Genomic DNA, 24,872 nt, shown 5'->3' on the forward strand with positions numbered 1-24,872 from the left:
AAAAATAATAAAAAAATTATAAGCTGGTAATCAAACTAAGTTTTGTTATACTTTGCAGCCCAAGTACCCAGGGCCTCAATGTCAAGTGTAGGGTGCTAACAGCTATATATGTAAATCAGATGTTCCCATCTAAACAGCAGTATGAATGAGGCTTCCTACCAACTCCTTTTGGCATAAAAAAGTGATGAACCAGGTATCTGACTTTTAGGCCTCCTTTCAAGCATGTGATATTCTTTTCAGGTAGATGGACTATGCAAAATGTATAAAAGAATGAACCAGTTGTGCAGGTTTTATAATTATCAGGAAGAAGCAATCATTTTCAGGTGTATACACGTGCCATGGAAAGACAGTTGAGTAGAACAGATGATTATCTGATTGGATAAAACAAGTATTTCTCCTCTTGAACAACAAAGGAGTGGGTGACCAGATTAGATGTACAAAACCAAAATGAAGCTAATTCAGGTTGATAAGATTAAGAAAATCCTACACTGTAAGATTTTACCTCTGATGTTGATTATAGTGGTGGTGGTGTACTAATGTAATAAACTCTAAGTCTTCTGCCAGTTTTCACTGGTGGGAAATTGCCTGAACTTCCTGAACTGAAAATTATGTTGCATTGAAGCATCTTTTAAAGAAATATGTTTCCATTCAAGACTGATATATAACATTATAAATATTATATATATATAATACATATTTTGTCAAGTTTTTGTGTTATTACATACATGACATACAAATGTTCTAAACCTTATAACATAAAACTTAAAATAAATAAATAAATGCAGGGATTTTGCATCATTGCTTCCTAGAATCTAGCAAGATTTATTATCTCAGTGAGCAAGAACTGTTTTGTTGTTGTTGTTGTTGTTTTGGTTGGTTTACTGTTTTTTTGTTTTGTTTTGGTTTTTTTTTTGTTGTTTTTTTTTGAGGCTTGTAGTGTTTTAATGAAAAAGAAATGTACATCCTGTTTCTGAAAACACAATTACAATTCATTTATACAAAAGGAGTACAGCCCACGTAATTTTGTCTTCAACCAGTTATCTCTGTACTATTAGCTTCAGAATAATTAGAATACAACCAGTCTTAGTGTTATAATTACTTGCAGCTGAGTTCTCACATTGACCTGGTATTGCACACCACTATGGCTCATTACACTTGTTTTGTTAATGCAGTGTACAAAAATTATGTTAACATTCTTTCTAGCTACAGCACAATCTTCTGGTTCATTCACACACAAAATAGCCTCCATTAAAGGTGAAATAATAATAATAAAGAATCACAATAAAACTTTAAATGCTTTGTTAGCCTCTGCTTTCCAAGAATAACAACAATTTATATAATTGTTCAGATAATTTTCACTACATATCCCTAACCGTTTTTTTTGTAGAAAATTATATTTATATATGCTTCTTCAGTATTCAACAGTACTTTATTGTATGACAGCAGAAATTGACATAAAATTAGTTCATAAAATCAGTGATGCTAACATATTAGTAGTTTGTCCTCAATGTATTGCTATAATGGTAATTGAAAGTGCATTAATCTTTCTTATTAAAGTCTATTTATATATTCCTAATTATCATTAAAATGTTATTTTGTCTTCAGCACAACAAATTAATCTTCTTTCCATTAAAAAGAAATCATATGATTCTTTTTTTTAGCCTTTGCCTGTTAATGATGTGATTGTGAAGCAAACACAAAAGAAAGATCAGCAAAAAAGAGAAATAAAAACAAAACTGAAAGGAAGAACTTGAAGCTTGTTAATAGAAATTACAGGCAAGGTTTACCAGTTTTCACATTAATGAGCTATTGTTGCTTTTTTAAGTGTACCTTTTAAACTGAATTAGACACAATTATTTCCTGAATCTCAATATTATTTATTAGCATGCAGATCAAAAACCCTAGGTCTGTGGCTCCATTGTGGAAAAAGACACACTATTCACACTGCTAAGTAAAACAATATTTAGAAAGAAGCTAATCAGTAATCTTCCAATTAAGCATTAGATTGAACATGTTTTAGTTATTACTGATATCTTTTGATAATTTCCAGATTATCATGTAGGCATGAAGTAAAAAGCCAAAATCCAGAAAACACACCTGGAAAGTTTTGTCTAACCAAGAGTAATAATACTTATTGCTTGTAGGAAACATTTTTGTAGAGTTGTAGAGTTGCAAGGATGGCACATCTACAGTTGTTGGGTTTTTTGTGTGTGTGTGTGTTTTTGTTTGTTTGTTTTTGTTTGCTTGTTGTTTTTAACTTCCTTGTACGTCTCAGTTCTTCCAGAATATATGTAACTTGGAAACAAAGACTACTAAGTGTTAATATGTCACAGGATCCAAAATACTGGCTTGTATCAGAAGTAGTGTGACCAGCTGGAACAGCCAGCATCCCTCTATACTCAGCTCTGGCGATGCTATACCTCAAGTAATGTGTTTAGTTTTGGGCATCTCTCTATAAAAATGACATTGAGGCCCTGGAGCATGCCCAGAGAAGAGCAATTAAGCTGGTGATGGGGCTGGAATACAAGCCTTATGAGGAGTGACTGAGGGACACGGTTTATCCTGGTGATAGGTGAGTGGTTGAATTGCATGATGTTAGAGGTCTTTTCCAACCTTGGCAATTCTATGATTCAACACTAGTGCATTCAAAGGAAACCAATTAAGTCCTGGAAATATCCAGAGGAAAGGGAAATACTGCAGAACAGTTATCAAACAGAACTTGATCCACCTACAGATGCTACAAAAACACTTCATGAAAGAGCATCTCATGGAAGAGTCCACAGACACAGAAACAACAGTCAATTCACACCTTGTTAAAATGCAAGCCTACAAGACTAGATTTAATTTTTAGGCCCAAATCATGTATTTGAATACAGCCTTAAGTTCACGAAAAGCTAAAACAAAAAATAGGGAGATATGGAATATTATAGTAAATGAACAGCACATTTTGTGAATATCTCCAGTTATTTAGTATGACTAACAACTTCAGGAGTTAGTATTGGATTGCAATAAAGAAATAGTGGCAGCAATATATACCTGGAGATTACCTAACAAAAAGTATACATGATGGTAAATATTAGGAAACAAAGAAATAGGTAGTCAGAAGAGAATGGGAATATCAAATTTGTCTAGAATATCAATGTTTCTTCAGAAAAGGCAGTCTGAATTTAATAATTCAACATTTCCATTGTGATTAAGTGATTGAGCGCAGGTACACTTCTCCTAAACCATCAAACGCAGTAGTATCATTTGAGAGATGGTAAATATCTACCTTATTTATCATCTATCTATCTATCTATCTATCTATCTATCTATCTATCTATCTATCTATCTATCTATCTATTTATTTATTTTTACTGCACCTATGTAAGTCAAAAGTGCAGCTCAAAAGACAATAAAACATTTCAAGCTTTTAATTTTTCAGCTAAATGGATCCCAACTATGCAATATGATTCTGAAAATTCAGTTCCTCTAACTTCTGCCAGTTTTGTTTTTTATTCTTCAACTGATGACTGAAGAAGCATTATTGTTTGTTTTCCACTTGTGAGTTGCTTAGTGTCCATCTTTAATTTCCCCCCCCCCCCTTTTTTTTTTTTTAAATTCCCAAATCAGTGAAACTCTAACAGCCCTTCCTACTCACATACTGTTTTCCCCACATAGCCATAACTATCTCAGTTCTGTGCCGTTCTTTTAATGTTTCCCTGTATTAGACCTTGGACTGATTTTTTTGCCTTCGCTATCTTAAGCAATTGGGGTCACACAGATCTTTTGCCTTCTATTTGAATAGTCTTAATTATTTATTTTCTGTCATTCAGGTTTATGACTATGCAATAAAAGGGAGGTTTAATGGTCCAGTAGTCCAGGATGGGAAATCATCCAGCTAGTGAAGCATTGAAGACATCAAATTAGTAGCACTGCTGATCTGTTTTTTCCCCAGCTTGACATCTGCTTGCAAACATCATAGCCAAAATTGTTTTGAAAGGCAGTGTCAGCCTTAGGCTTTGGAGCTTGCCTCCTCAGATGCATCAGTGAATCTCTCTACCCCTTACTACTTGTTATTTTCTGCTGTGAAATGACAAAAAATATATAATCATACACCAGGGGGACAACATTATCTGGTGTTTTGATCTCATGATTAGAAGTCAGCATTTGTGGGCTCCTTCTCTTACACCATCCTGATTCTCTTGTGACTTCTGCCTTATGTGCGTACTTAACATGCATATTAAATTAGAGAACACAACTACACACTTAAAAAAGGTTTCTCGTAACCTTTTTCCAAGTCAAATTGAGCACGTGATTATTTTATTTTTCTTTAAAGAAATGAAACTAGCAAATATAAGCAGTATGAAAAATTGACCTGAAATTACAGAGAAAACAAAATTATTTAAATAAATATATAAATAAATGGTTACGTTCTTGTAATGAAAGGCTATTTTTCTGGAATGCCTTGTAGCACAGACCGTAAAACATTTATCAAGTGTTTTCTTTAAGCTAACATTTACTTGGAAAATGTAGTACATCAGAATATAGAAAAAAAATAAACATAATTTAAAAAAAAAAAAAAAGATAAGAAAACAAGAAAAAATTCCACTGTAAATTAAGTGCCTAACATCTTTAGCAATAATGATAATTATTGCAATGATTAAATAATAATATATGTTCATTATATGAGTTCAGTTATTATAGTTATTATTCTATATTAACACTGTGAATACAGTTTTCTCTTAATGTGTAATACATGTTAATGTAAATGTTAATCGAAATGAATGTTTTCATGAGACCTTTGTGTATTTTGTGTATGTTCTGTTGAATCTAAATTTGCTTAACCAGATTTCGATTTAATCCTTCCCAATTCTTGCATTATTAGGAAAAGGAAACAATATTTCTTTATTTATAATGTCTGAATGCTTTTCATTCCATGTCAAAATTTTCCCAATTTTCAGATTGACACACCACAATTTACTTCATATTATTTATTTTATTTTATGTAGCTAAATATACAAGTTGTTCTGCAAGCCTGCTCTACTTGCCTAATTTCTTTTTATGCTTTAAAATTCTTTTGCATGTCTTCAGAGAGAAAGAGATGTGGAAAAGGGGACACTACCACTTTTGTAGTATGTACCACTTTTGATGTATTTAAGCAATGCTTAAATACATCTCAGAATCACAGTATTGTAGGGCTTGGAAGGGTTCTCAAAAGACAACTGTGTTCAATGACCTGATGAAGCAGGTACCCTATAACTGGTTGCACAGGTAGGCGTCCAGCTGGATCTTTATTATTTCCATAGGGGGAGACTCCACAAGCTCTCTGGACAATCTGATCCAGCGCTCTGTCACCCTTTCTGTAAAGAATTTCTTCCTCGTATTAGTCCTTCCTATGTTCAAGTGTTATGTCATTTTTCTTTATCGCATTGCTAAACACCACCAAGAACATCTTGGCCTCATTCATTTTCCTGCCATCTCCCTTTCGATATTCATAAACATTAACCAGATAACCCCTCAATCACATTTTTCCCAGGCTGAACAAACCTGAGTTACTCAATCTTTCCTCATACAGATGTTCCAGACCCTGTAGTATCTTTGTGGCCCCTCACTTCTAAGAAATCCCTGTCTTTTTTGAACTGGGGAGCTCAGAGCTGGACACAGTATTCTAGATGTGGCCTGTTCTGACATGTTCTACTCTGTTTTTTATCTCTTTATTTATAATCTGTCCTGCTTTTTTGACTTTCATGCAGCATTCAGCTGACATAATTCACTCAACAGTAATACTAAAATTACTTTTTTTTTTTTTTTTTTTTTTTTCCCCAGCAGACACTTGGTTTCCATGTCTTTCTCTTCACCCTTTTCCATTTTTCAGCACAATGTTTCTTATATCTTCTGGCTTGTAGTGCATTGAGAATTAATCCTACATCTTACTGTGGTCAACTGCAATTTTTACTACACAAGATAGATAAATAAATAAATAAATACTATTTCACCTTATTATCCAGTTGCTAAGGGGCATATTTAACTGAGAAGTATCTGTATGGAGGTACAATAACAATCTGTCTCTTTTTGTTCAATCCTTCCTACTTTATTTTCTTTTTGACACTTTCTAATATGTTTATGCCTTTCTTTAATTTTTGTTATTCATGTAAAATTCTTGGAAAAATTTAGGAAAATAAATGAACTGGATTTGCTTTCCTATGTGTTAATTTAATCAAATGGCTCTAAAAAATTGTGAAAACCATCAGTATTTTTCCTGTTAATAAACAAACAACAACAATATCAAACATGTTCATGTACTTGATATTTTTATTCATTCTTAGAGTAGATAACTAAGTGCTCAGCAAAAGTCAGATTTACTGGTTTGTAGCTCCCTGGCCTGTTCTGAAGCTATCATCTTATGTTTCCCCATTGCCAACATCATTTTAAGTTAATAGTTCAGCAATTTTATACCTGAATTCTTTATAACTCTTGGGTGAGTACCATCTGTTCCTATTTTTTTATTTATTTTTTTTTTAAATTTTTATTTTTAAATGCACCTATTATCAGCTAGTTCTAAAACCTCTCATTTCTGGGATTTTCTACACTTTCCATGTCGTCAATTTGAATAGCCAGCAAGAGGTACCCTCAAATCTGAAGTCTTAATTCAAACTTTTAGGAAGGTTACCTTCAGACTACAGATATTCTATAACCATCACTCTTATTCCAGTATAAATAATTAATTATAATTAATGACATAATCACATTTTTCAGTTTCAGGACCCTATATTTCTATCATTCCAAGACACTTCATCATTCTCAATCTTTTCAGTGATTGTTCAGAATACAAATGTCACAAAATCCCTTTATTTTGGCATATTATTCATCATGATAAAACCACAGATATAGAGGCAGAACGCTACTGACTCTTTTCATAGTTCAGAAAGATTTCCATGAGAATCAGAAACAAACAAACAAACAAAAAAAAGGATAAAATTGAAACTGATACTCCAATTGGTATAGAAAAAGGAAGATGATCTAAATTATCAGTCAAAATAAACCATGCCTTGAAGAAGAAGAAATCTTACAATATTTTAATGTATAATTTTTTTAGGACCTCCATTTAAATAGCCTGCTAGCCTAATTAGTAATAGCTTAGTAGTAAAATTTTATTGAAAATATTTATTAATTTTCAGTATAAATATCAGAATTTTCATACAATTTCATGCATTTCTTTTTTTTAGACAATTCAATATTATGAAGCACTCTGGTTTTACTTTTTGGAGAAAAATAAACAGTTTGACCCTGTTTTGCTTTAGTAAATTGTACCTCAGGAGGAATATAGACTTTACATTTACATAGTTAAAAAACATACTAATAACAAAAATAATGATAATTTCCACACTACTGCATATGTTCAATGTAATTTTAATCATCAAGTATGAGGGGAGGATTAAAAAGAAAAGGAAACAAACAAACAAAAGCAAACACTTAAAACTATTCTATGGTGTTCTGCATGATAATTTTAATGATAATTTTTATGAAATATCTTCTCTTTTTCTTATGGACATTTGAATTGTGCTTCATTAAAAATAATAATAATAATAATAAAATAATAATAATAATAATAAATATTTCATTATGACTATTCCATATTGAAAATGTCAGGGAATCAGGACAAATATAAAACTATTTTTAGCTTCGGTGGTTTCAAAATTAGTGGCAGACGTGTTTTTGTTTGTTTGTTTGTTTGTTTGTTTGTTTGTTTTGTAATTTACAGGAAGTAAATGATGTTGAGACTGAGACAGCCTTCCCGTCTTCAGTAAAGTGATGCAGAGAGAGGTTTTTCAAGCATGTTCTGAAAAACTCTGTTTTACATGGAGCACTAGCATAAATGGAAATTCTGTTCTTACTGCCTCTATCTTCACCTCAGTTACTGAAAATGACAGGGAAAAGTTTCAGAACTTAAAACATCTTACCACTCTAACCATGGCTTCATACTCACTTCCACAGACTTTAAAAAGCAAATTACAACTAGATATACAACAATCCTTGTATTCCTAGTAAGTTATACAGACACTGTTCATCAAGGAATTATCCTCACACACAATCTTCTGGCACTGCTTCCTTTAGAATTAAGTGCAAAAGATTGAAACATATGATTTTCAGAAAAGGAAAGCAGTAATTAGCTATGTGTGCTCTCTCCAACTTTCACTTCCTCCTCCTCACAGACTTGTATTTACCAAACGAAGTGTAAAACTCCAGAAAGAGGAATAAAATCATATGCAGCAGTGAAATATTTAGCACAGTAATTTAAGAACGTGGTAACATTAAATACTTTTAAAATCTTATATATATACCATATATTCAGAAGATTAACAAATATTTTCTTTGCAACCGTAACCAGGTCTAAAATCCTGCCTGATGTGTTGTTGTTGTTTTTGTTTGATTGCATTTTTGTTTTTTGTTTTATTTTCCCCCAATGTATATTTAAGTTTCACCAATTACAAAGTGTAGCAGACTCATCTGTGATCTCTAAAATTCTCCCGCTTCTCTTTTTTGTTCCACTTTGCAGATGTTATATATTTTCATGTTCTTTCTTCATTCTGGGCTTGGAAGCTTCATAACCCTCAAAAGAATTAATGGCATAACCTGTCTTCCTTTAGCCAAAAGAAATCAGCAGTGAAATCACAAATATTAGATCAAATGGGTGTGAAAATGGGATTAAAATGGAAAGAGATTTCACCAGAAACATGACACTTTTCACTGCTTGGTCTGTAGTTTCTGTGGGCTAAAACTAAATATCTCTGGGGTATCAGCTCTTTGACATATCCCATAAATGCAGAATAAATAAGTGTATAGATGACACTAAATTGGGAGGAGCTGTTGACTCCTTTAAGGGTACAGAAGACTTGAGAGATCTTGATGAATTAGAGGGCTGGGCAATCCCCAGTCATATGAGTTTTAACAAGAACAATTTCCACATTCTCAGCCTGAGGTGAAGTAACCTTGGTTATATGTACAGACTGGAGGACAAGAAGGTGGGGAGCAGCCCAATGGAAATGACTCTGAGGGCTATGATTGATAGCAAGTTGGATATGACTTAGAAGTGTGTCCAGTTAGCCCAAAAGGCCAACTGTAACTCAGGACGCATCAGACTTAGCACTTCCTGATGGACAAGGGAAAGGACGGTCCTGTTTAGTTGTTTACTGTGCAGCCCCACTGTCATGGTTTTGTAATTTTGTAATTTTGCTATCAGTATTCCACATCATAACATCATGTCAAGTATGGATACTTCTGTTGAATGTGCAGTCCACAGAAGAAGACTACATATCCCAGAGAACAACAGGAGTAACAATAAGTCACGGGACCAGGACTCTATATAATCTCGTTCCCAGGCTGGAGTGCCCTCCTTCTTCTCTCGAACTTCTCGGAGAGTGGGAAGCGTTCCAGCCGTGTCGCCTAGAGTTCACAGTAGGCCTCTCGGTTTTCGGAGACTCTCTCTCTCTCTCTGTTTCGTTCGATTTGTTAGCCTTAATTATATTATATTGTGTTATCTTGTATTTCGATATCATATTTAGTAAAATAAGTTTTTCCTCCTTAGATTGTCGCTGTTTTATCCCACTCCCCTTTTCCCCCTCCTTTCCGGGCCCCGGGGGGGGGGCGTGGGGTGGCTTCCCCTGTCACGGGCATAGGTAAATCTAAGTAACCCGTGACAGATTTTTGGTGGAGAATGCGGGCATAGAGCTTTTTAGCTTTTAGAACAACTCTCTCTTTGCTCTTAAAGAGCTTCGTTACGGGAGTGTTGGGAGTGTTATCTTTCCGTAGCTGCTCACGGAGAACGTGACCTTGAAATACCAGACAAATTGTCAACATTAAGGGCTGCTGCACATTCTCAGCACTGCTATCTAACTTTTGTGTAGAAAACAAAGGGATTTCTTTCTCCCTTAGAGCAAAGCTAGCTAGCTCTGACTTTTACAGAGCCTGCCAGCTATGAATCCACTCTTCATCCCAGTTGCTCTGTTTAAGGGATTGAAAGCAATTATGATCTTCTTAAAGTATTGGTCAACTATTAACACCATAATTTGGTGTTGTGGAATTGTGCAGATATATAGCCTAATAAGGTGGATACTGATGGAGACACCTGCCTGGTACTTTTACGAGATGTGGTATGGTCAGAATTTTGGCATCTACACCCCAGATGGAATTGTGAATCTTACAAACACTTGCATCCCAGATGGAACAGGCAATTTTACAAATACTTGCATCCCAGATGGAACAGGCAATTTTACAAACACCACCATGTTTAATTCATTGTACAGGCTAAAAAAACCCTTTTTATTTAGGTTGTACTCTCAGATTTCCACACGCTTTTCAATAACTGAGATAGGGTTCATGCTTGCATTCATGTTATCACTATCAATGCATGCATATATGTTCCTATGCATTCGTTCTATGCGGAAGTCTCCTCCAGAACCAGAGAATGATGACTGGCAGGGAATATGGAAAGGTTTAGGAAAAGTCTTAGAAGCATGGGGACCCGCAGTGTCATGGGATTTCACTCTTGAACACCTAAGGGACCCTAAGAAATTAAGTGAGTATTTGGGTCAGAGATCTAAGGAGGTAAACCTTATGTGGGGTTTGGCTTATGCATACCGTGCTTTGTATCATACTATTCTGGAGAGAGAGAGTTTCCGATCTGAGATTCAAGCCCAAGTTAATTCTGATCAGTCACAGGAGGCATCAGTAGCAATATCAGTTGCCCCTGTGGAAGGCAAGAAATGGAAACGGGTGTCCATGCGTCTAGAACGAAAAGAAGGAGAAGCACAGGGGGGGGCTGCAGAAGACCCAGGTGCCGGGCATGGAGCAGTACCGAAAAAAGCAAAGGCAAAAACCAAGAGGCATGAAGAAGAGACTGATGAGGAGGAGGAAATCACCTATTGTCGACCTCTGAAGCTGACTGAAATCCAAGGCTCAAGAAAGGAGTTCACACGGCGTCAAGATGAAGGTATCCTTGCTTGGTTGCTTCGCTGCTGGGACAACGGGGCCAACAGCTTGTCTCTAGATGGTAATGAAGCTCGCCAACTAGGAAGCATTGCCCAAGATGCAGGTATCGACAGAGGGATTAGCAGATGTTCGGATGGAGCTGCCACTCTCTGGTTGCGGCTGTTAGAAGCCGTGAGAGAAAGGTACCCCTATAAGGATGCTTTGAAGCCTAAATTTGATAGTTGGAATACCATCCAAAAAGGTATTCAGCGCCTGAGGGAATTGGCCATGGCGAAAATGTTGTACAGCCCTGATCCAAGCGAACTTGACCCTGAGAGAGTGAGGGCCGATCCTGACATGTGGCAGAAAATCACAAGTACAGCACCAGAGAGAATTGCACAGTCATTGGTATCAGGATCTAAAGGCTTCGTGGACAGATGGCCCCGAGTTGTTGAGCTGATTATAATGCTTCAAACCACCGATCAGCAGCTCCCCCAACTGCATGCCGCAGTTTCTGCCATCTCACGGCTAGAAAACCGAGTAGATGAAATGTGCAAGAAATTGTTTCCATCAACTAATTGTAATGATCCCGTAACAGTATCAGAAACAACTGATGAAGGTCAATCCTCGTACGGGCCACCAGGTCTAATGAAGGATCTGATCAAACTAGTCCAGTCCTACTCCCCACCTGCATCATCAAAAGTCTCAGCTGTTAAACGCACACGCTTCCCAGCTCGAGCAAAGAACAACAGTACGATTGCACCGCGTGTTTCCATGTGGCGCTACCTACGTGACCGTGGAGAAGACATGAGGAAGTGGCATGATCAGCCCACTTCTGCACTACGAGCACGGGTGAAAGAACTACTAGACATACCAACCACCAGTGGAGTTGCTCCAGTCATCACAGGTAACCAATAGAGGGGCCCTGCCCTCAGTCAGGGGAGGGAAAGGGATAATAGAGTTTATTGGACTGTGTGGATTCGATGGCCTGGCACATCAGAACCACAGAAATATAAGGCACTGGTGGATACCGGTGCACAGTGCACCCTAATGCCCTCCAGTCATGAAGGGACAGAATCAATCCATATTTCTGGAGTGACTGGGGGCTCTCAAGAATTGACTGTGCTGGAGGCTGAAATAAGCCTCACTGGCAAAGACTGGCAAAAACATCCTATTGTGACTGGCCCAGGGGCTCCATGTATACTGGGTATTGATTACCTCAGAAGGGGGCATTTCAAGGATCCTAAGGGGTATCGATGGGCCTTTGGGATAGCTGCTGTAGACATGGACAACATTAAGCAGCTGTCTGTTTTGCCTGGCCTGTCAGAGGACCCGTCTGTTGTGGGGCTGCTACGAGTAAAAGAGCAGCAGGTACCGATTGCTACAAAGACAGTGCACAGACGGCAGTATCGCACCAACAGGGATTCCTTGCTCCCCATTCATGATTTGATTCGCCAGTTGGAGAATCAGGGAGTGATCAGTAAAACTCACTCACCTTTTAACAGTCCCATATGGCCAGTGCGTAAAGCCAGTGGAGAATGGAGGCTGACAGTAGACTACCGTGGCCTGAATGAGGTCACACCCCCATTGAGCGCTGCTGTGCCGGACATGTTGGAACTCCAGTACGAGCTGGAGTCAAAAGCAGCCAAATGGTATGCCACCATTGACATTGCCAATGCCTTCTTTTCTATTCCTTTGGCCGCAGAATGCAAGCCACAGTTTGCCTTCACCTGGAGGGGCATTCAGTATACTTGGAACCGTTTGCCCCAGGGGTGGAAACACAGCCCAACCATTTGCCATGGGTTGGTCCAAACTGTACTGGAACAAGGTGGTGCTCCTGAACACCTGCAGTACATTGATGACATTGTTGTGTGGGGCGATACAGCAGAAGAAGTTTTCACAAAAGGAGAGCAGATAATCCGGATTCTTCTACAAGCTGGCTTTGCTATTAAGCGAAGCAAAGTAAAAGGACCTGCCCAGGAAATTCAGTTCTTAGGTATAAAGTGGCAGGATGGACGTCGTCACATCCCAGCAGATGTGATCGACAAAATCACTGCCATGTCTCCACCAACTAGCAAGAAAGAGACACAATCTTTCCTGGGTGCAGTGGGCTTTTGGAGGATGCACATTCCAAACTACAGCCTCATTGTAAGCCCCCTTTATCAGGTAACGCGGAAGAAGAATGATTTTGCATGGGGCCCTGAGCAGCAGCAGGCTTTTGAACAGATTAAACAAGAGATAGCCCGTGCTGTAGCCCTGGGGCCAGTACGGACTGGACAGGATGTAAAGAACATCCTCTATACTGCTGCTGGAGAGAAAGGCCCCACTTGGAGTTTGTGGCAAAGAGCCTCAGGAGAGACCCGAGGCCGACCCCTGGGATTCTGGAGTCGATCATATAAGGGGTCTGAAGAGTGCTACACTCCAACTGAGAAGGAGATCTTAGCCGCGTATGAGGGGGTTCGGGCTGCTTCCGAAGTAGTCGGGACTGAAACACAGCTCCTTTTGGCACCTCGACTGCCAGTGCTGAACTGGATGTTCAAAGGACAGGTTCCCTCCACCCATCATGCTACCGATGTCACCTGGAGCAAGTGGATTACGCTGATTACACAGCGAGCACGAATGGGAAACCTCAATCGTCCAGGAATCCTAGAGGTAATCATGGACTGGCCTGAAGATAAAAAGTTTGGAACATCACCAGCAGAAGAGGTATCACGTGCTAAAGAGGCCCCACCATACAACGAATTACCAGAAAATGAAAAGAAATATGCCCTATTCACTGACGGATCATGTCGCATTGTAGGGAAGCATCGCAAATGGAAAGCTGCTGTGTGGAGCCCCACACGACAGGTTGCAGAGGCCACTGAAGGTAAGGGAGAATCAAGTCAGTTTGCAGAGGTAAAAGCTGTCCAGCTGGCCTTAGATGTTGCTGAACGGGAGAGGTGGCCAATGCTGTATCTTTATACTGACTCATGGATGGTAGCAAATGCTATATGGGGGTGGTTACAGCGGTGGGAACAAAATAACTGGCAACGGAGGGGAAAATCTGTTTGGGCCGCTGAACTATGGAAGGACATTGCTTCCCGAACAAAGAATATGGTTGTAAAGGTGCGTCATGTGGATGCACATGTGCCCAAAAGTCGGGCTACTGAAGAACAACAAAACAACCATCAGGTAGATAAAGCTGCTAGAATTGAGGTGGCTCAAATCGACTTGGATTGGCAGAATAAGGGCGAATTATTTCTAGCTCGATGGGCTCATGAGACCTCAGGCCATCAAGGAAGAGACGCGACATATAAGTGGGCCAGAGACCGAGGGGTGGACTTAACCATGGACGCTATTGCGCAGATTATTCATGATTGTGAAACATGTGCCATAATTAAACAAGCCAGAAGGATGAAACCTCTCTGGGAGGAAGGGCGATGGCAAAAGTATAAATATGGGGAGGCGTGGCAGGTTGATTATATCACCTTGCCACGATCTCGCAGTGGTAAGTGTTATGTACTCACTATGGTAGAGGCAACCACTGGGTGGCTTGAAACATACGCAGTACCCCATGCAACTGCTCGAAACACCATATTAGGTCTTGAGAAACAAGTCCTGTGGCGACATGGCACCCCAGAAAGAATTGAATCTGATAATGGGACACATTTCAAAAATTCTCTTATAAATACTTGGGCCAAAGATCATGGCATTGAGTGGATTTATCATATTCCCTACCATGCACCAGCTTCTGGTAAAATTGAACGATATAATGGGTTGTTGAAAACTATGTTGAAAGCAATGGGTGGTGGAACATTTAAGCACTGGGAGAAGAATCTGGCAGAAGCCACTTGGTTGGTCAATACTAGAGGATCTGTCAATCGTGATGGTCCTAGTCAATCTAGCCCCCTACACACTGTAGAAGGAGATAAGGTCCCTGTTATACATGTAAAGAACATGTTGGGAAAAGCTGTTTGGGTCCTTCCAGCTTCTGGAAAGGGCAAACCTATCCGTGGAACTGTCTTTGCCCAGGGACCTGGGTGCACTTGGTGGGTAATGCAGAAGGATGGGGATGTTCAATGTGTGCCACAAGGGAATTTGATGCTGGGGGAGTGCAGTCAATAATTTTATGTATCTATATATATATATATATGTTTGCATGTGTAGTGTATTTTAGTTATTATAGTTGTACATTTAGTTATGTTACATGCAATTCTACTATTTAGCTATCACAATTTTACATACGTGTATATATATGTATATATATGTATATATTAACCATGATGTAATAATGTAGAATAAGGGGTGGAATGTCATGGTTTTGTAATTTTGTAATTTTGCTATCAGTATTCCACATCATAACATCATGTCAAGTATGGATACTTCTGTTGAATGTGCAGTCCACAGAAGAAGACTACATATCCCAGAGAACAACAGGAGTAACAATAAGTCACGGGACCAGGACTCTATATAATCTCGTTCCCAGGCTGGAGTGCCCTCCTTCTTCTCTCGAACTTCTCGGAGAGTGGGAAGCGTTCCAGCCGTGTCGCCTAGAGTTCACAGTAGGCCTCTCGGTTTTCGGAGACTCTCTCTCTCTCTCTGTTTCGTTCGATTTGTTAGCCTTAATTATATTATATTGTGTTATCTTGTATTTCGATATCATATTTAGTAAAATAAGTTTTTCCTCCTTAGATTGTCGCTGTTTTATCCCACTCCCCTTTTCCCCCTCCTTTCCGGGCCCCGGGGGGGGGGCGTGGGGTGGCTTCCCCTGTCACGGGCATAGGTAAATCTAAGTAACCCGTGACACCCACTTTGAGCACTGGGTGCATCTTTGGGCACCATGATCTAAAAAAACAGATGTCTAAGGATGGCTATAAAGATGCTGATGGGTCTAGGCAGCAAAATATATGAGGAGGAATTGAAGTCACTAAGTTTGTTCAGCCTAGAGAAGAAAAGACTGAAGGGGTACCCTCAAGCTGCCTACTGCTCCTCATAGTGAGCTCACAGGACTTGAGGGAACAGCATGGAGCTGTGCCAGGAGAAGATCAAGTGGGTGTTAAGAAAAGATTCTGCTCCAGAGAGTGGTGGGCATGGAACAGATTTAGAGGTCCAGAGGACCCATTCCCAGGCTGCTGGAGTCCAAGGAGTGTTTGAATAAGGTTGTCAGAAAGACTGTTTGAATTTTAGGTGGTCTTGTGTGAAGAGAGGAGTTACATTTGATGAGTCTTGTCTATCCTATTCAACGTGGGATAATCTATAAAAACATGACTGTAAAACAAAACAAAACAACAACAATAACAAAAAGCAACCAACCAACCAAACAAGTGAATAAAACAAAACAAGCTCATCTCATTAATTCCTTGGGGTTAAAAATTGAAGGAAGTGTCATCTTGTAGAACTGAGTCTTAGAAAGAAACACAATTTTTTTTTATTTCTTTATTATTTTTTTTTTTAGCAATAATGAAGGAGAATTTTAAATGTATCACAACTAAAAGAAAAATCAGTGGTTTGTGTTAGAGTGCTGTATTAAAATGTGTAAGTAGGTGCACACAAAACCCAAATGAAAGAAAAAAAAAGGTTACAGGAGGTGGTAAAAATCTATTTGAAATAAAACTGTTCAGGATTGGAAGGTTTTTGGCTGAATCAAGTCCATATTGATTAATTCCATAAAAACAGCATATCATCCCTTCCCTCTGTACTCAACTAGTGTGTTCGGCCATGAGCCCCTCACTACAAGAAAAACATCAAGGCCTGGAGCCTGTTATGGAGCCTGTTAGGAAAGTGGCAATGATGTTGGTGAGGGGCCTGGACCAAAAGTTGCAACTGAGGGACCTGAGATTGTTCAGTCTGAAGAAAAGGAGGCTCAGGGGTGATCTTATCACTCTCTATAACTACCTGAAAGGAGATTGTGGTGAGGTGGTCCTCAGCGTCTTCTCCCACATATCTTGCAGTATGTCTAGATTTATACCGGGGGAGATTCAGGGTTGGATGTTAGGAAATACTTCTCAAAAAGAGTGGTCAGGCACTGGAGTGAGCTGCCAAGGCAGGTGGTGAAAACACCCAAGTGTTCAAGAAGCATTTATGTGTTGTATTGAGGGACACGTTTTAGTGGGAAATACTGGGGATTATTGGATGGCTGAATTGGATGATTGTAGAGGTCTTTTCCAACCTTGGCAATTCTATGATTCTATGATTCCCTTACATCCAGATTAAGTTTGAAGTCCTGTTTGATAATAATATCTAATTAATATTGCTAATGACTGTAAAACAGAAACTTGAATTTTAAGACTTAACATCTTGAGTTACAACTATAGTGATATGCTATCAAAAGTAGCACTGCTGTAAAGGGATCAAATGTTTACGGAATAGATATAGGACAGAGATTGGTTCCACTTTATAATTACTTTCTTTATAAGTGTATATGAAACAAGCAAATAAACAAGCAAAAAAACCAAACCAAACCAAACAAACAAACAAAAAAAAAAACAACAACAAACCAAACAAAAAAAATAATAAAAAAACAAAACAGTAAAACAAAAATACAAGAAAATCTTAAATAATAATAATAAAAAAATAATTAAATTGATTAATACATCGTGCTTTTATTAGTTGTGACAACATAATTATTGGTAAATAAATTCTGGCAAATTTTCTTCAAATAATTTGATCTACTACTGCAAAAACGCACAAGAAACTATCCTTGATATGAAAAAATCACATTTCTATATGAGAAATGCACTCAGTTATGATTGCCTCCTATATTAATCTGTTACTTTGCCAAGGGAATTTCATTTTTACAAAGTTGCTCATTACTGTCTCAATTTCAGAATAGCATCTTTGCTCAAGTGCAAATTAACTTGAAGAACATGCATTAGTTTCACTCTAATTAAGCATATGCTTATATAGCTTCTTGAAATGGAATTTTAGTAAATAATATATGAGTTAGACTGAAACCTTGATTTTGCTCATGTAAAAATAGCATCACATACATGAAAAAGATGCCTTCCCATTGGATGCCAATCTCTTACTTGTATACATGCCCCTGTGGAGAAAATGAGAGCATGAATCTTGAGAGATGGGAGGTCACATTGCTTCAGGCATGAACAGTGGAGAGGCAAAACTGTGCTCCAATTAGAATTGCTTGATGCGTTATGTTCATGACTCTTTCCTGTCTGTACCAAGAATAAGATCGTACCCAGCTTATTCATGGTGAGCAAGAGGTATATTATTCATGGACAAGGCAATGCAGAAAATAAACTGAAAAAATAATAAAACACAGTTTTGTGTTTTGTTGTCAATCACTTTCTCCTTGGACCAAATCAAGAATTGGAGTGATGACTACTCACAGTTCTTTCCTTATCCCTTTCCCTGTTGCTAAAAAAAGAACTATGGAAGTCACTGAGTGATGACTGTCTTCCTAACAAATCTTGTCTCCAGCACTGAAATCTGCACAAGCTTACACCTAAACGGTTTTGGACATGCTCTCTCATTTATTAGATATATTAGCTTCAATTCCAGTCATATTGTATTGTATCGTATTATCTCACATTCTGTTTTTATACTTAGTACATCAATTTTTTATTTATTTTTTTTCTCTTATCTCACTGTCACTATTTTGTTTTTTGCCCCATCTCCCTACTTTTCCCTTTTCCCTCTTCCCCTTAATTACAAGGCATGGGTCCCTGGATCTCCCACTGCCCCATTTAGTCACAGAACTGGACCAAACAAGGCTACAAACTTTTGTCACTTATAATGAGATCACAGCTCACTCTGATCTTTAGAAGGTCTCACAGCCTTTAGAATGATTTTTAATTGCATTTTATTCATGCAGAAACCAAAGGCAAGTTCAATATACTTTAAGACTCTGTTCTTTAGTTTGCAGTAACGATCAAAACAAAGAAAGAATAAAGTTAGAATCTTAACAGAAGTGACAATTGAAAGCAATTTTCTAAGGCTTCATCTCACTCAAATATTGCAGTAAGAATTCAGGAAAGGTAGTTGTCCACATTTCCTACTATAGTCAACGGAAAGAAAGGCACAGATTAATCTACTTATATGATATATTCAAATTTCATGATAGTTCCTGTATTTCTTCATGGATTTTATGGAAGATCTATCCAAGTCTATCTAACAGTTTTAACATGGCTAAAGTCATGCATACCACTTTAATAAATAGAAATTATTTAATCTTTAATTTTGCAGTTCAAAAGCTGAGAAGAAGCATTGAAAATTTCCACATTTTGTGCAGTGCACCAGTTGAATAAGTGAAAAACAAGAATGTTTATCAGACAGACCATTCCATCTAAATATCATTAAGAATAAATGGAAATATTTATGGCACAGGGAATTTGCAAATTTACACTTTATTTTAATCTTAAAACAAAAAAACTTCATTATGTTGTTACTAAAAAATTTTGAATACTGAATGCCTATTATGAAAAAGAAGACACTGAGTAAGCAGTATTTCATTGCTATGAACTGGAGAATGAAAACAGAAGAAAATAGAATGTAGTATTACACAAGCATTTCCAGTTCCAGTCACCAGTACGTAAATCCAGTCAATAGTTGAAATATACTGAATGGTTATTCATTTAAAATAAATAAATAAATGAATAGTAAGGAAAAATAAATAAATAAATAAATCTAGAAGTTGATGTTCACAGCATTTGATGACTAGTCAGTTCCTCTTGAATAATTTCCAGAGAAAAATCTCATCTATGTGAAAATGTTTGGCAGGCAGCTGCTTCGGGTCATGACAGCATATGAATCCTGACTTGAGAATTACATTAAGGAATAATAAAAACTTAGAAAGAAGATAAAATGAATTATATACAAGCAATAAGTACTTGTAATTAATATGTATACATTGTAGAACACTGTTTCATGTTGAAGACAGATTTTGTATTGATTTTGTATTTCTTACTTCAGGAGAGATGCTTTAGGAGAAGGAGAAAAAAGGAAATGCTTTCAAAAGTCTTGCTTCTGCTTGCATTTGTGCTTGAACCCAATAAAATGGCATGTGTGTGGAAGAGTAAACAAGTGCATAATTCTTGTCAGGACCAAGACTGTACTGGCAAAACTAACAACTGGATGACAGGTTTCCCAGAGAGGCCAAGATCTGAAAGAAGTGTGAGCTGACCTCATAACCTTAGACTCAAGGGCCATCAACATGTTATCTATGGTCTTCAGTGAGCCCACAGTTTATTCCTCTGAGGTTAAAAAAAAAAAAAAAAAAAAAAGTATAGAAAAGACTTTTCCGTGAAGGCTATGCCACTTCCACATAGGTAGAGATCCCAAAACGGTTCTCACGTCCTCTTTAAAAGTTTGAAAATCTTGCTAGAAAATATTTTTTCAGCTCAAATCCAGCCCATGGTTCAAAAGATCTCATAGGCATGTATTTTTGTTGTTGTTTTTTGTCTGTTTTTATTTTTTTTTTGTTTTTCTCCCCACAAAACTGACAGATGTAATATATTGCAGAGGGCAGCAGGCAGAGCCATCTGCACAGTGTTTTTGGACAATTTCATAGCAATACAATCTTTCTAAAATTTTGTGTTATAAAATATATATATTTTTTTTAAACCTGAAATTTAGATGTAGTACACCATCAATTCAAATATAATCAGTTGATTATAGTATTTTTTTATGGTCAATGTGTTTTAATTTGTATGCATTTAACCATTATGTAGTTTTGAACCTCGTTATGAGTCATCTGGAATAAAATTAGAAAGCATAGCTGAAGTGGAAATGTCCATTGTGTCTTGCATGAGAGGGTCCTACATGCTTCAAAAATAATGACAGTAAAATGCATATACAGCTTCTATTTATGAATTTAATGAAATGAAACTGATATCTAGTCAGATAGTTAAAAATTTACTTTTTGTATCAAACATCTATTACACTATGTATTATACAATATAATACTTAAAAATTCTTTGAGCAATGGCTAAATGTCAAGAGATGAGCACTGATGAACCCCTTAAAAAATCATGTGCATTTATTCTCTCAATGGATCTCTAAATTCAAGACAGAATAATATCAGAAACTACATCTACAAAATGAATGGTGAAAGGGAATACAGGATGGATAAAGCCTTACCACCAGATAGAATATCTATTATGAGAGTATGCTGGGACTGGAGCACCTCTCCTGTGAGAAGAAGCTGAGAGAACTAGAACTGTTCAGCCTAGAGAAGAGGAGATTTAGAGAAATCTAAGTCTAAATGCATGTATAGAAATGTATGCCTCTAAAGACCTGCAGGGAGGGTGCAACAGGGATGCAGATTTTCAGTGGTTCCATGTGTCAAAACAAGAGGCAGTAGGCACAGACTGCATAGAACTAAAGGTTCTATCTGCATATCAGGAAACACTTTCATTTACAGGTCACTGAACACTGACTCAAGTTGCCCAAAGAGGTGCTGGGTCTCCACCATGGAGATCATTCATGGTTGTCCTGAGGTCTAGGCACCTTGCTCTGGGTGGCTGTGCTTGGATTGGACCAGATGGACTCAGAGGTCCCTTCCAATCTCAATGGTTTTGTCATTCTATGAGTATGCTTTATATATATATTTTTTTTTTCCACAAGTTTTCTAATGTTCCCTCACACTGTTTATCGCAAAAGAGTTTATTCTTTAGAATGACATAACTGAAACTTATTTTATGAAGATGTACAGACAGAATCATTTCATAAGACATTAAAAATGACAGGTATACTTTAAGACAACGATGATTTCACCAAAGCTTAGATAAAATAAAAATACTTAAAAATTGGTTTGATTTCAGTAGTGTTCCTCCTAATATAAAATTTTAGTTTCAGATTACATTTATTCTTATGCTGTTGATAGACTGGAGGCAAGATGCATGCATCATTAAGTACAGTATGCGGGGCTTTTCATTTCAAGCATCTTTGTCTGGTTGAGCTTCTACAGCCTGATTATTGTGGAAATGTCATTAAATGGAAATGATGTCAGGGAATGTTGATCTTAATGTTATGTTTTCAAATACAATGAATAATATTACAGTAGCTTTAATGATTCTCATAGTAGAAAAATGTTATCAAGCAAAACAACATTAGCTCTTGTGCTCTGGTCAAATTCCGGACTGGGTAATTGCAGTTGGATATTTACAATTTCTCAATAGCTCAAATTGATTACACTTTTGCACCTCATTCTTTCATCACTGATGTGTTAATGCCATACTTTGTCAACTCGTTGTATGCCAGATAGCTGGCTACCTCTGTTGAGCACCCAAGCCATACTAAATGAATCTTGACTGCAGTATGCATCCCTGAAAAGATTCCTCTCATTCTACCTTCTTAAGTTACTTAGTTATTGCTTAAAGCAGAAGGTAAGAATAGATACAGCTTATTTCAATGTTAGTTAAATGTACAGCACAAACTCAAGTTTGAGTTGTGAAATAATGAGCTGCTGAAGTCTGTTAACATATATTTAAAATAAATCAGACATATATCTTCATATACATTGATAGTAATTAAATATAAATGCTCAGTAAAACAAGGTAAAGAAATTTCACAAAACAAAACTGGAAAAGAGTTTTTGTATCACTTAGTAAATAGTAAATTCTTAGTAAACAGTAAATTCTTGAAAACCTTATTTATATGTAAATCAATTATGTGTTATTTTTATTATAACCAGGTTCAGTTTCTTCTTTTCCCAATAGAATGAAATCACAGTATCACACAGTATCACAGTCTTGTGCGGGTTGGAAGGGACCTTAGAGATCATTGAGTCCAACCTCCAGGGATTCGAGCCTCCTGTGTAGCAGAGCGGTACTTCTACCACTTGCGCCACAGGGGGGGATTCAAACCCAGGCCTCTGGTGTTGCAAAGCGGCGTTCCTACCACTGCATCACGGAGGCACACATCCATATCCCTTCTCCAGCTGGTACAAGAAGTACTTCAGGATCTGTACATATTTTGCTTCATGTTGCATATTACATTGTTTTTTGTTAGTTAGTTTGTTTGTTTTTTCCCCCTGCAGCCTCAAGATGAGTTCTAACCTGCAAATGGACTGTCATTATTAAGGTTTCCTCATAGTCTGATTTAGGGAGGAAGTCCATCTCTTAACATAGGTTAAGCATTAAACATATTTCATTGGATTTCAGAATTAATTTTGGGTTTAGTACTGCTTTGAATTTTCTTTAGGTAAGAGAGAAATGAGAATAAGGGGAAAAATTACAAGTGGATAAGACAGGATCATGAGTGCATAGATACTAATGGACTGAAAAAATATCATTTTATTGAATCGATATGTGTGTTTGCACAGAATCCAGTCATTGAAAAGCAACTGCAGCATGCATGAAGAGCCTTTTAAGATATTCACATTGGAAATCTTAATTTTTTCATCTTCCAAAGTTTCTGCTTACAACTAAAGATAACTTTTGTTCTATACCAGGTTACAACCAAGTAACATTTAACATAATCTCTCTCCAGCTCACGATCTGCACTTGCAGACATCAATACAAATGGTACATAGGAAGATGAGAGGAAGCAAAGGAAATAAAGTGAGCTAAGTTTATTTTGCATTCTGAGAATGCAATGGTCAATGCCCTCAAAGCAAACAGAATTTACTATGTTATGGGTGATGATAGCTGTATGTAAACTAAAATGAATTCGTGTCTTACAAGTCCCAGTCTCATCTGAAAACTCTGATAACATAGACAGTGGCATTTCAGGCGCAGACACAATAACATGAATTTAGCTATTTTAATTTGATTTTTTGATTCAGCCTGTTTAGGAACAACCCATCACTTTTAAGAAAACAATTTGGACTTAAAGGTAGGTAGCTTCCAAAGAAAACCTCTCCCCAGCCCCTCTCCCCAGATCTCCAGTGAATCTATTTTCAAATTAGACATATATATAGACACACACACACACACACACACACACACACACACACACACACACATATATAGACATATAACTTCTGAAGAAAATTGAAGGATTATTTTGTAATGAAAAGTGAGGAATATTTGGTGATTGGCCAAGGATGCTTTAAGATCTATAACCTTTACATTAAATGTACAATTAACTACGTAATTTGTTACCAATCCTAGTATGTAGATCTTTGATGATGCCTTGTTCTGTGCTCAGTAGTACTGCAGTACTGCACAACATCTGCTACACAAATCCCTGAAGTATCCAAGGTAAATCAAATCGAGTTCCTTACCTGTCTAAACTCTTCAAGATCCGTTTTGTTCCCCACCAGCACCAAGGGGATGTCATAGGTGTGCCGAACACAATAAATGAGTTCCTTAAACTCAGCAGCTTCTTGAAAAGATTGACGGTCTGTGATGGAATAGCAGATAATGAAACCTTCTCCACCTCGCATGTATTGGTCCCTCATGGCTGTGAATTCTGCCTATGAAATTGGAAGAACATGCTCAATGTTTTGGCAGACCAAATAGTTCAATATTTAGATAACAGACTTGCTGAAAACTTCTTCCTTCCACCCAGTAATTTCATATTGTTTACTGCTCTACAATAATTAGTGAAAGTTGGATCATCACCCCAGATAATGAACCAACAAGATTTTCCTGGGACTCTTTATTTTATTATTTTATTATTTTATTTTATTATTTTATTTTATTTTATTTTATTTTATTTTATTTTATTTTATTTTATTTTATTTTATTTTATTTTATTTTATTTTATTTTATTTTATTTTATTTTATTTTATTTTATTTTATTTTTTATTATTATTATTATTTTTTTCCCTTTTCATCTCACTGGAGCTTTCTCTTCCAAGAATATCAAACTATTATGCCAGTGCTTGCTTATAGAAAACACTCTTCTGTGTATTTCTAGAACTTTCTGCAGCATGCCTGGTGCACATAGATGACTAGCAATTCAATGCATGCTAACAGGTGTGAAAAAAGAGTTATATTACTATCTAGAGATGGAGATAGTTACAAACTCTTTATTATGCA

General features: G+C 37.1%; 1 protein-coding gene across 6 annotated transcripts in view; it reads right to left on the bottom strand.

The window, feature by feature from the left end:
* Positions 1-24,872, bottom strand: part of RIT2 (Ras like without CAAX 2) — a 222,351-nt gene that overhangs the window by 117,269 nt on the left and 80,210 nt on the right. For 3 of the 6 annotated variants that reach the window (XM_032441362.2, XM_032441364.2, XM_085528750.1), the window contains one exon: positions 24,113-24,304. The exons of 2 other annotated variants lie outside the window; for them this stretch is intronic. In XM_032441362.2, the coding sequence (XP_032297253.1) occupies positions 24,113-24,304 (192 nt within the window). The remainder of the gene's footprint in view (positions 1-24,112; positions 24,305-24,872) is intronic. One more of the 6 variants, XM_085528752.1, reaches the window with a different exon arrangement.

The sequence above is a fragment of the Coturnix japonica genome, chromosome Z (assembly GCF_054131305.1).
Source record: "Coturnix japonica strain WE chromosome Z, WE-NBRP24, whole genome shotgun sequence".
NCBI classification, from domain to species: domain Eukaryota; kingdom Metazoa; phylum Chordata; class Aves; order Galliformes; family Phasianidae; genus Coturnix; species Coturnix japonica.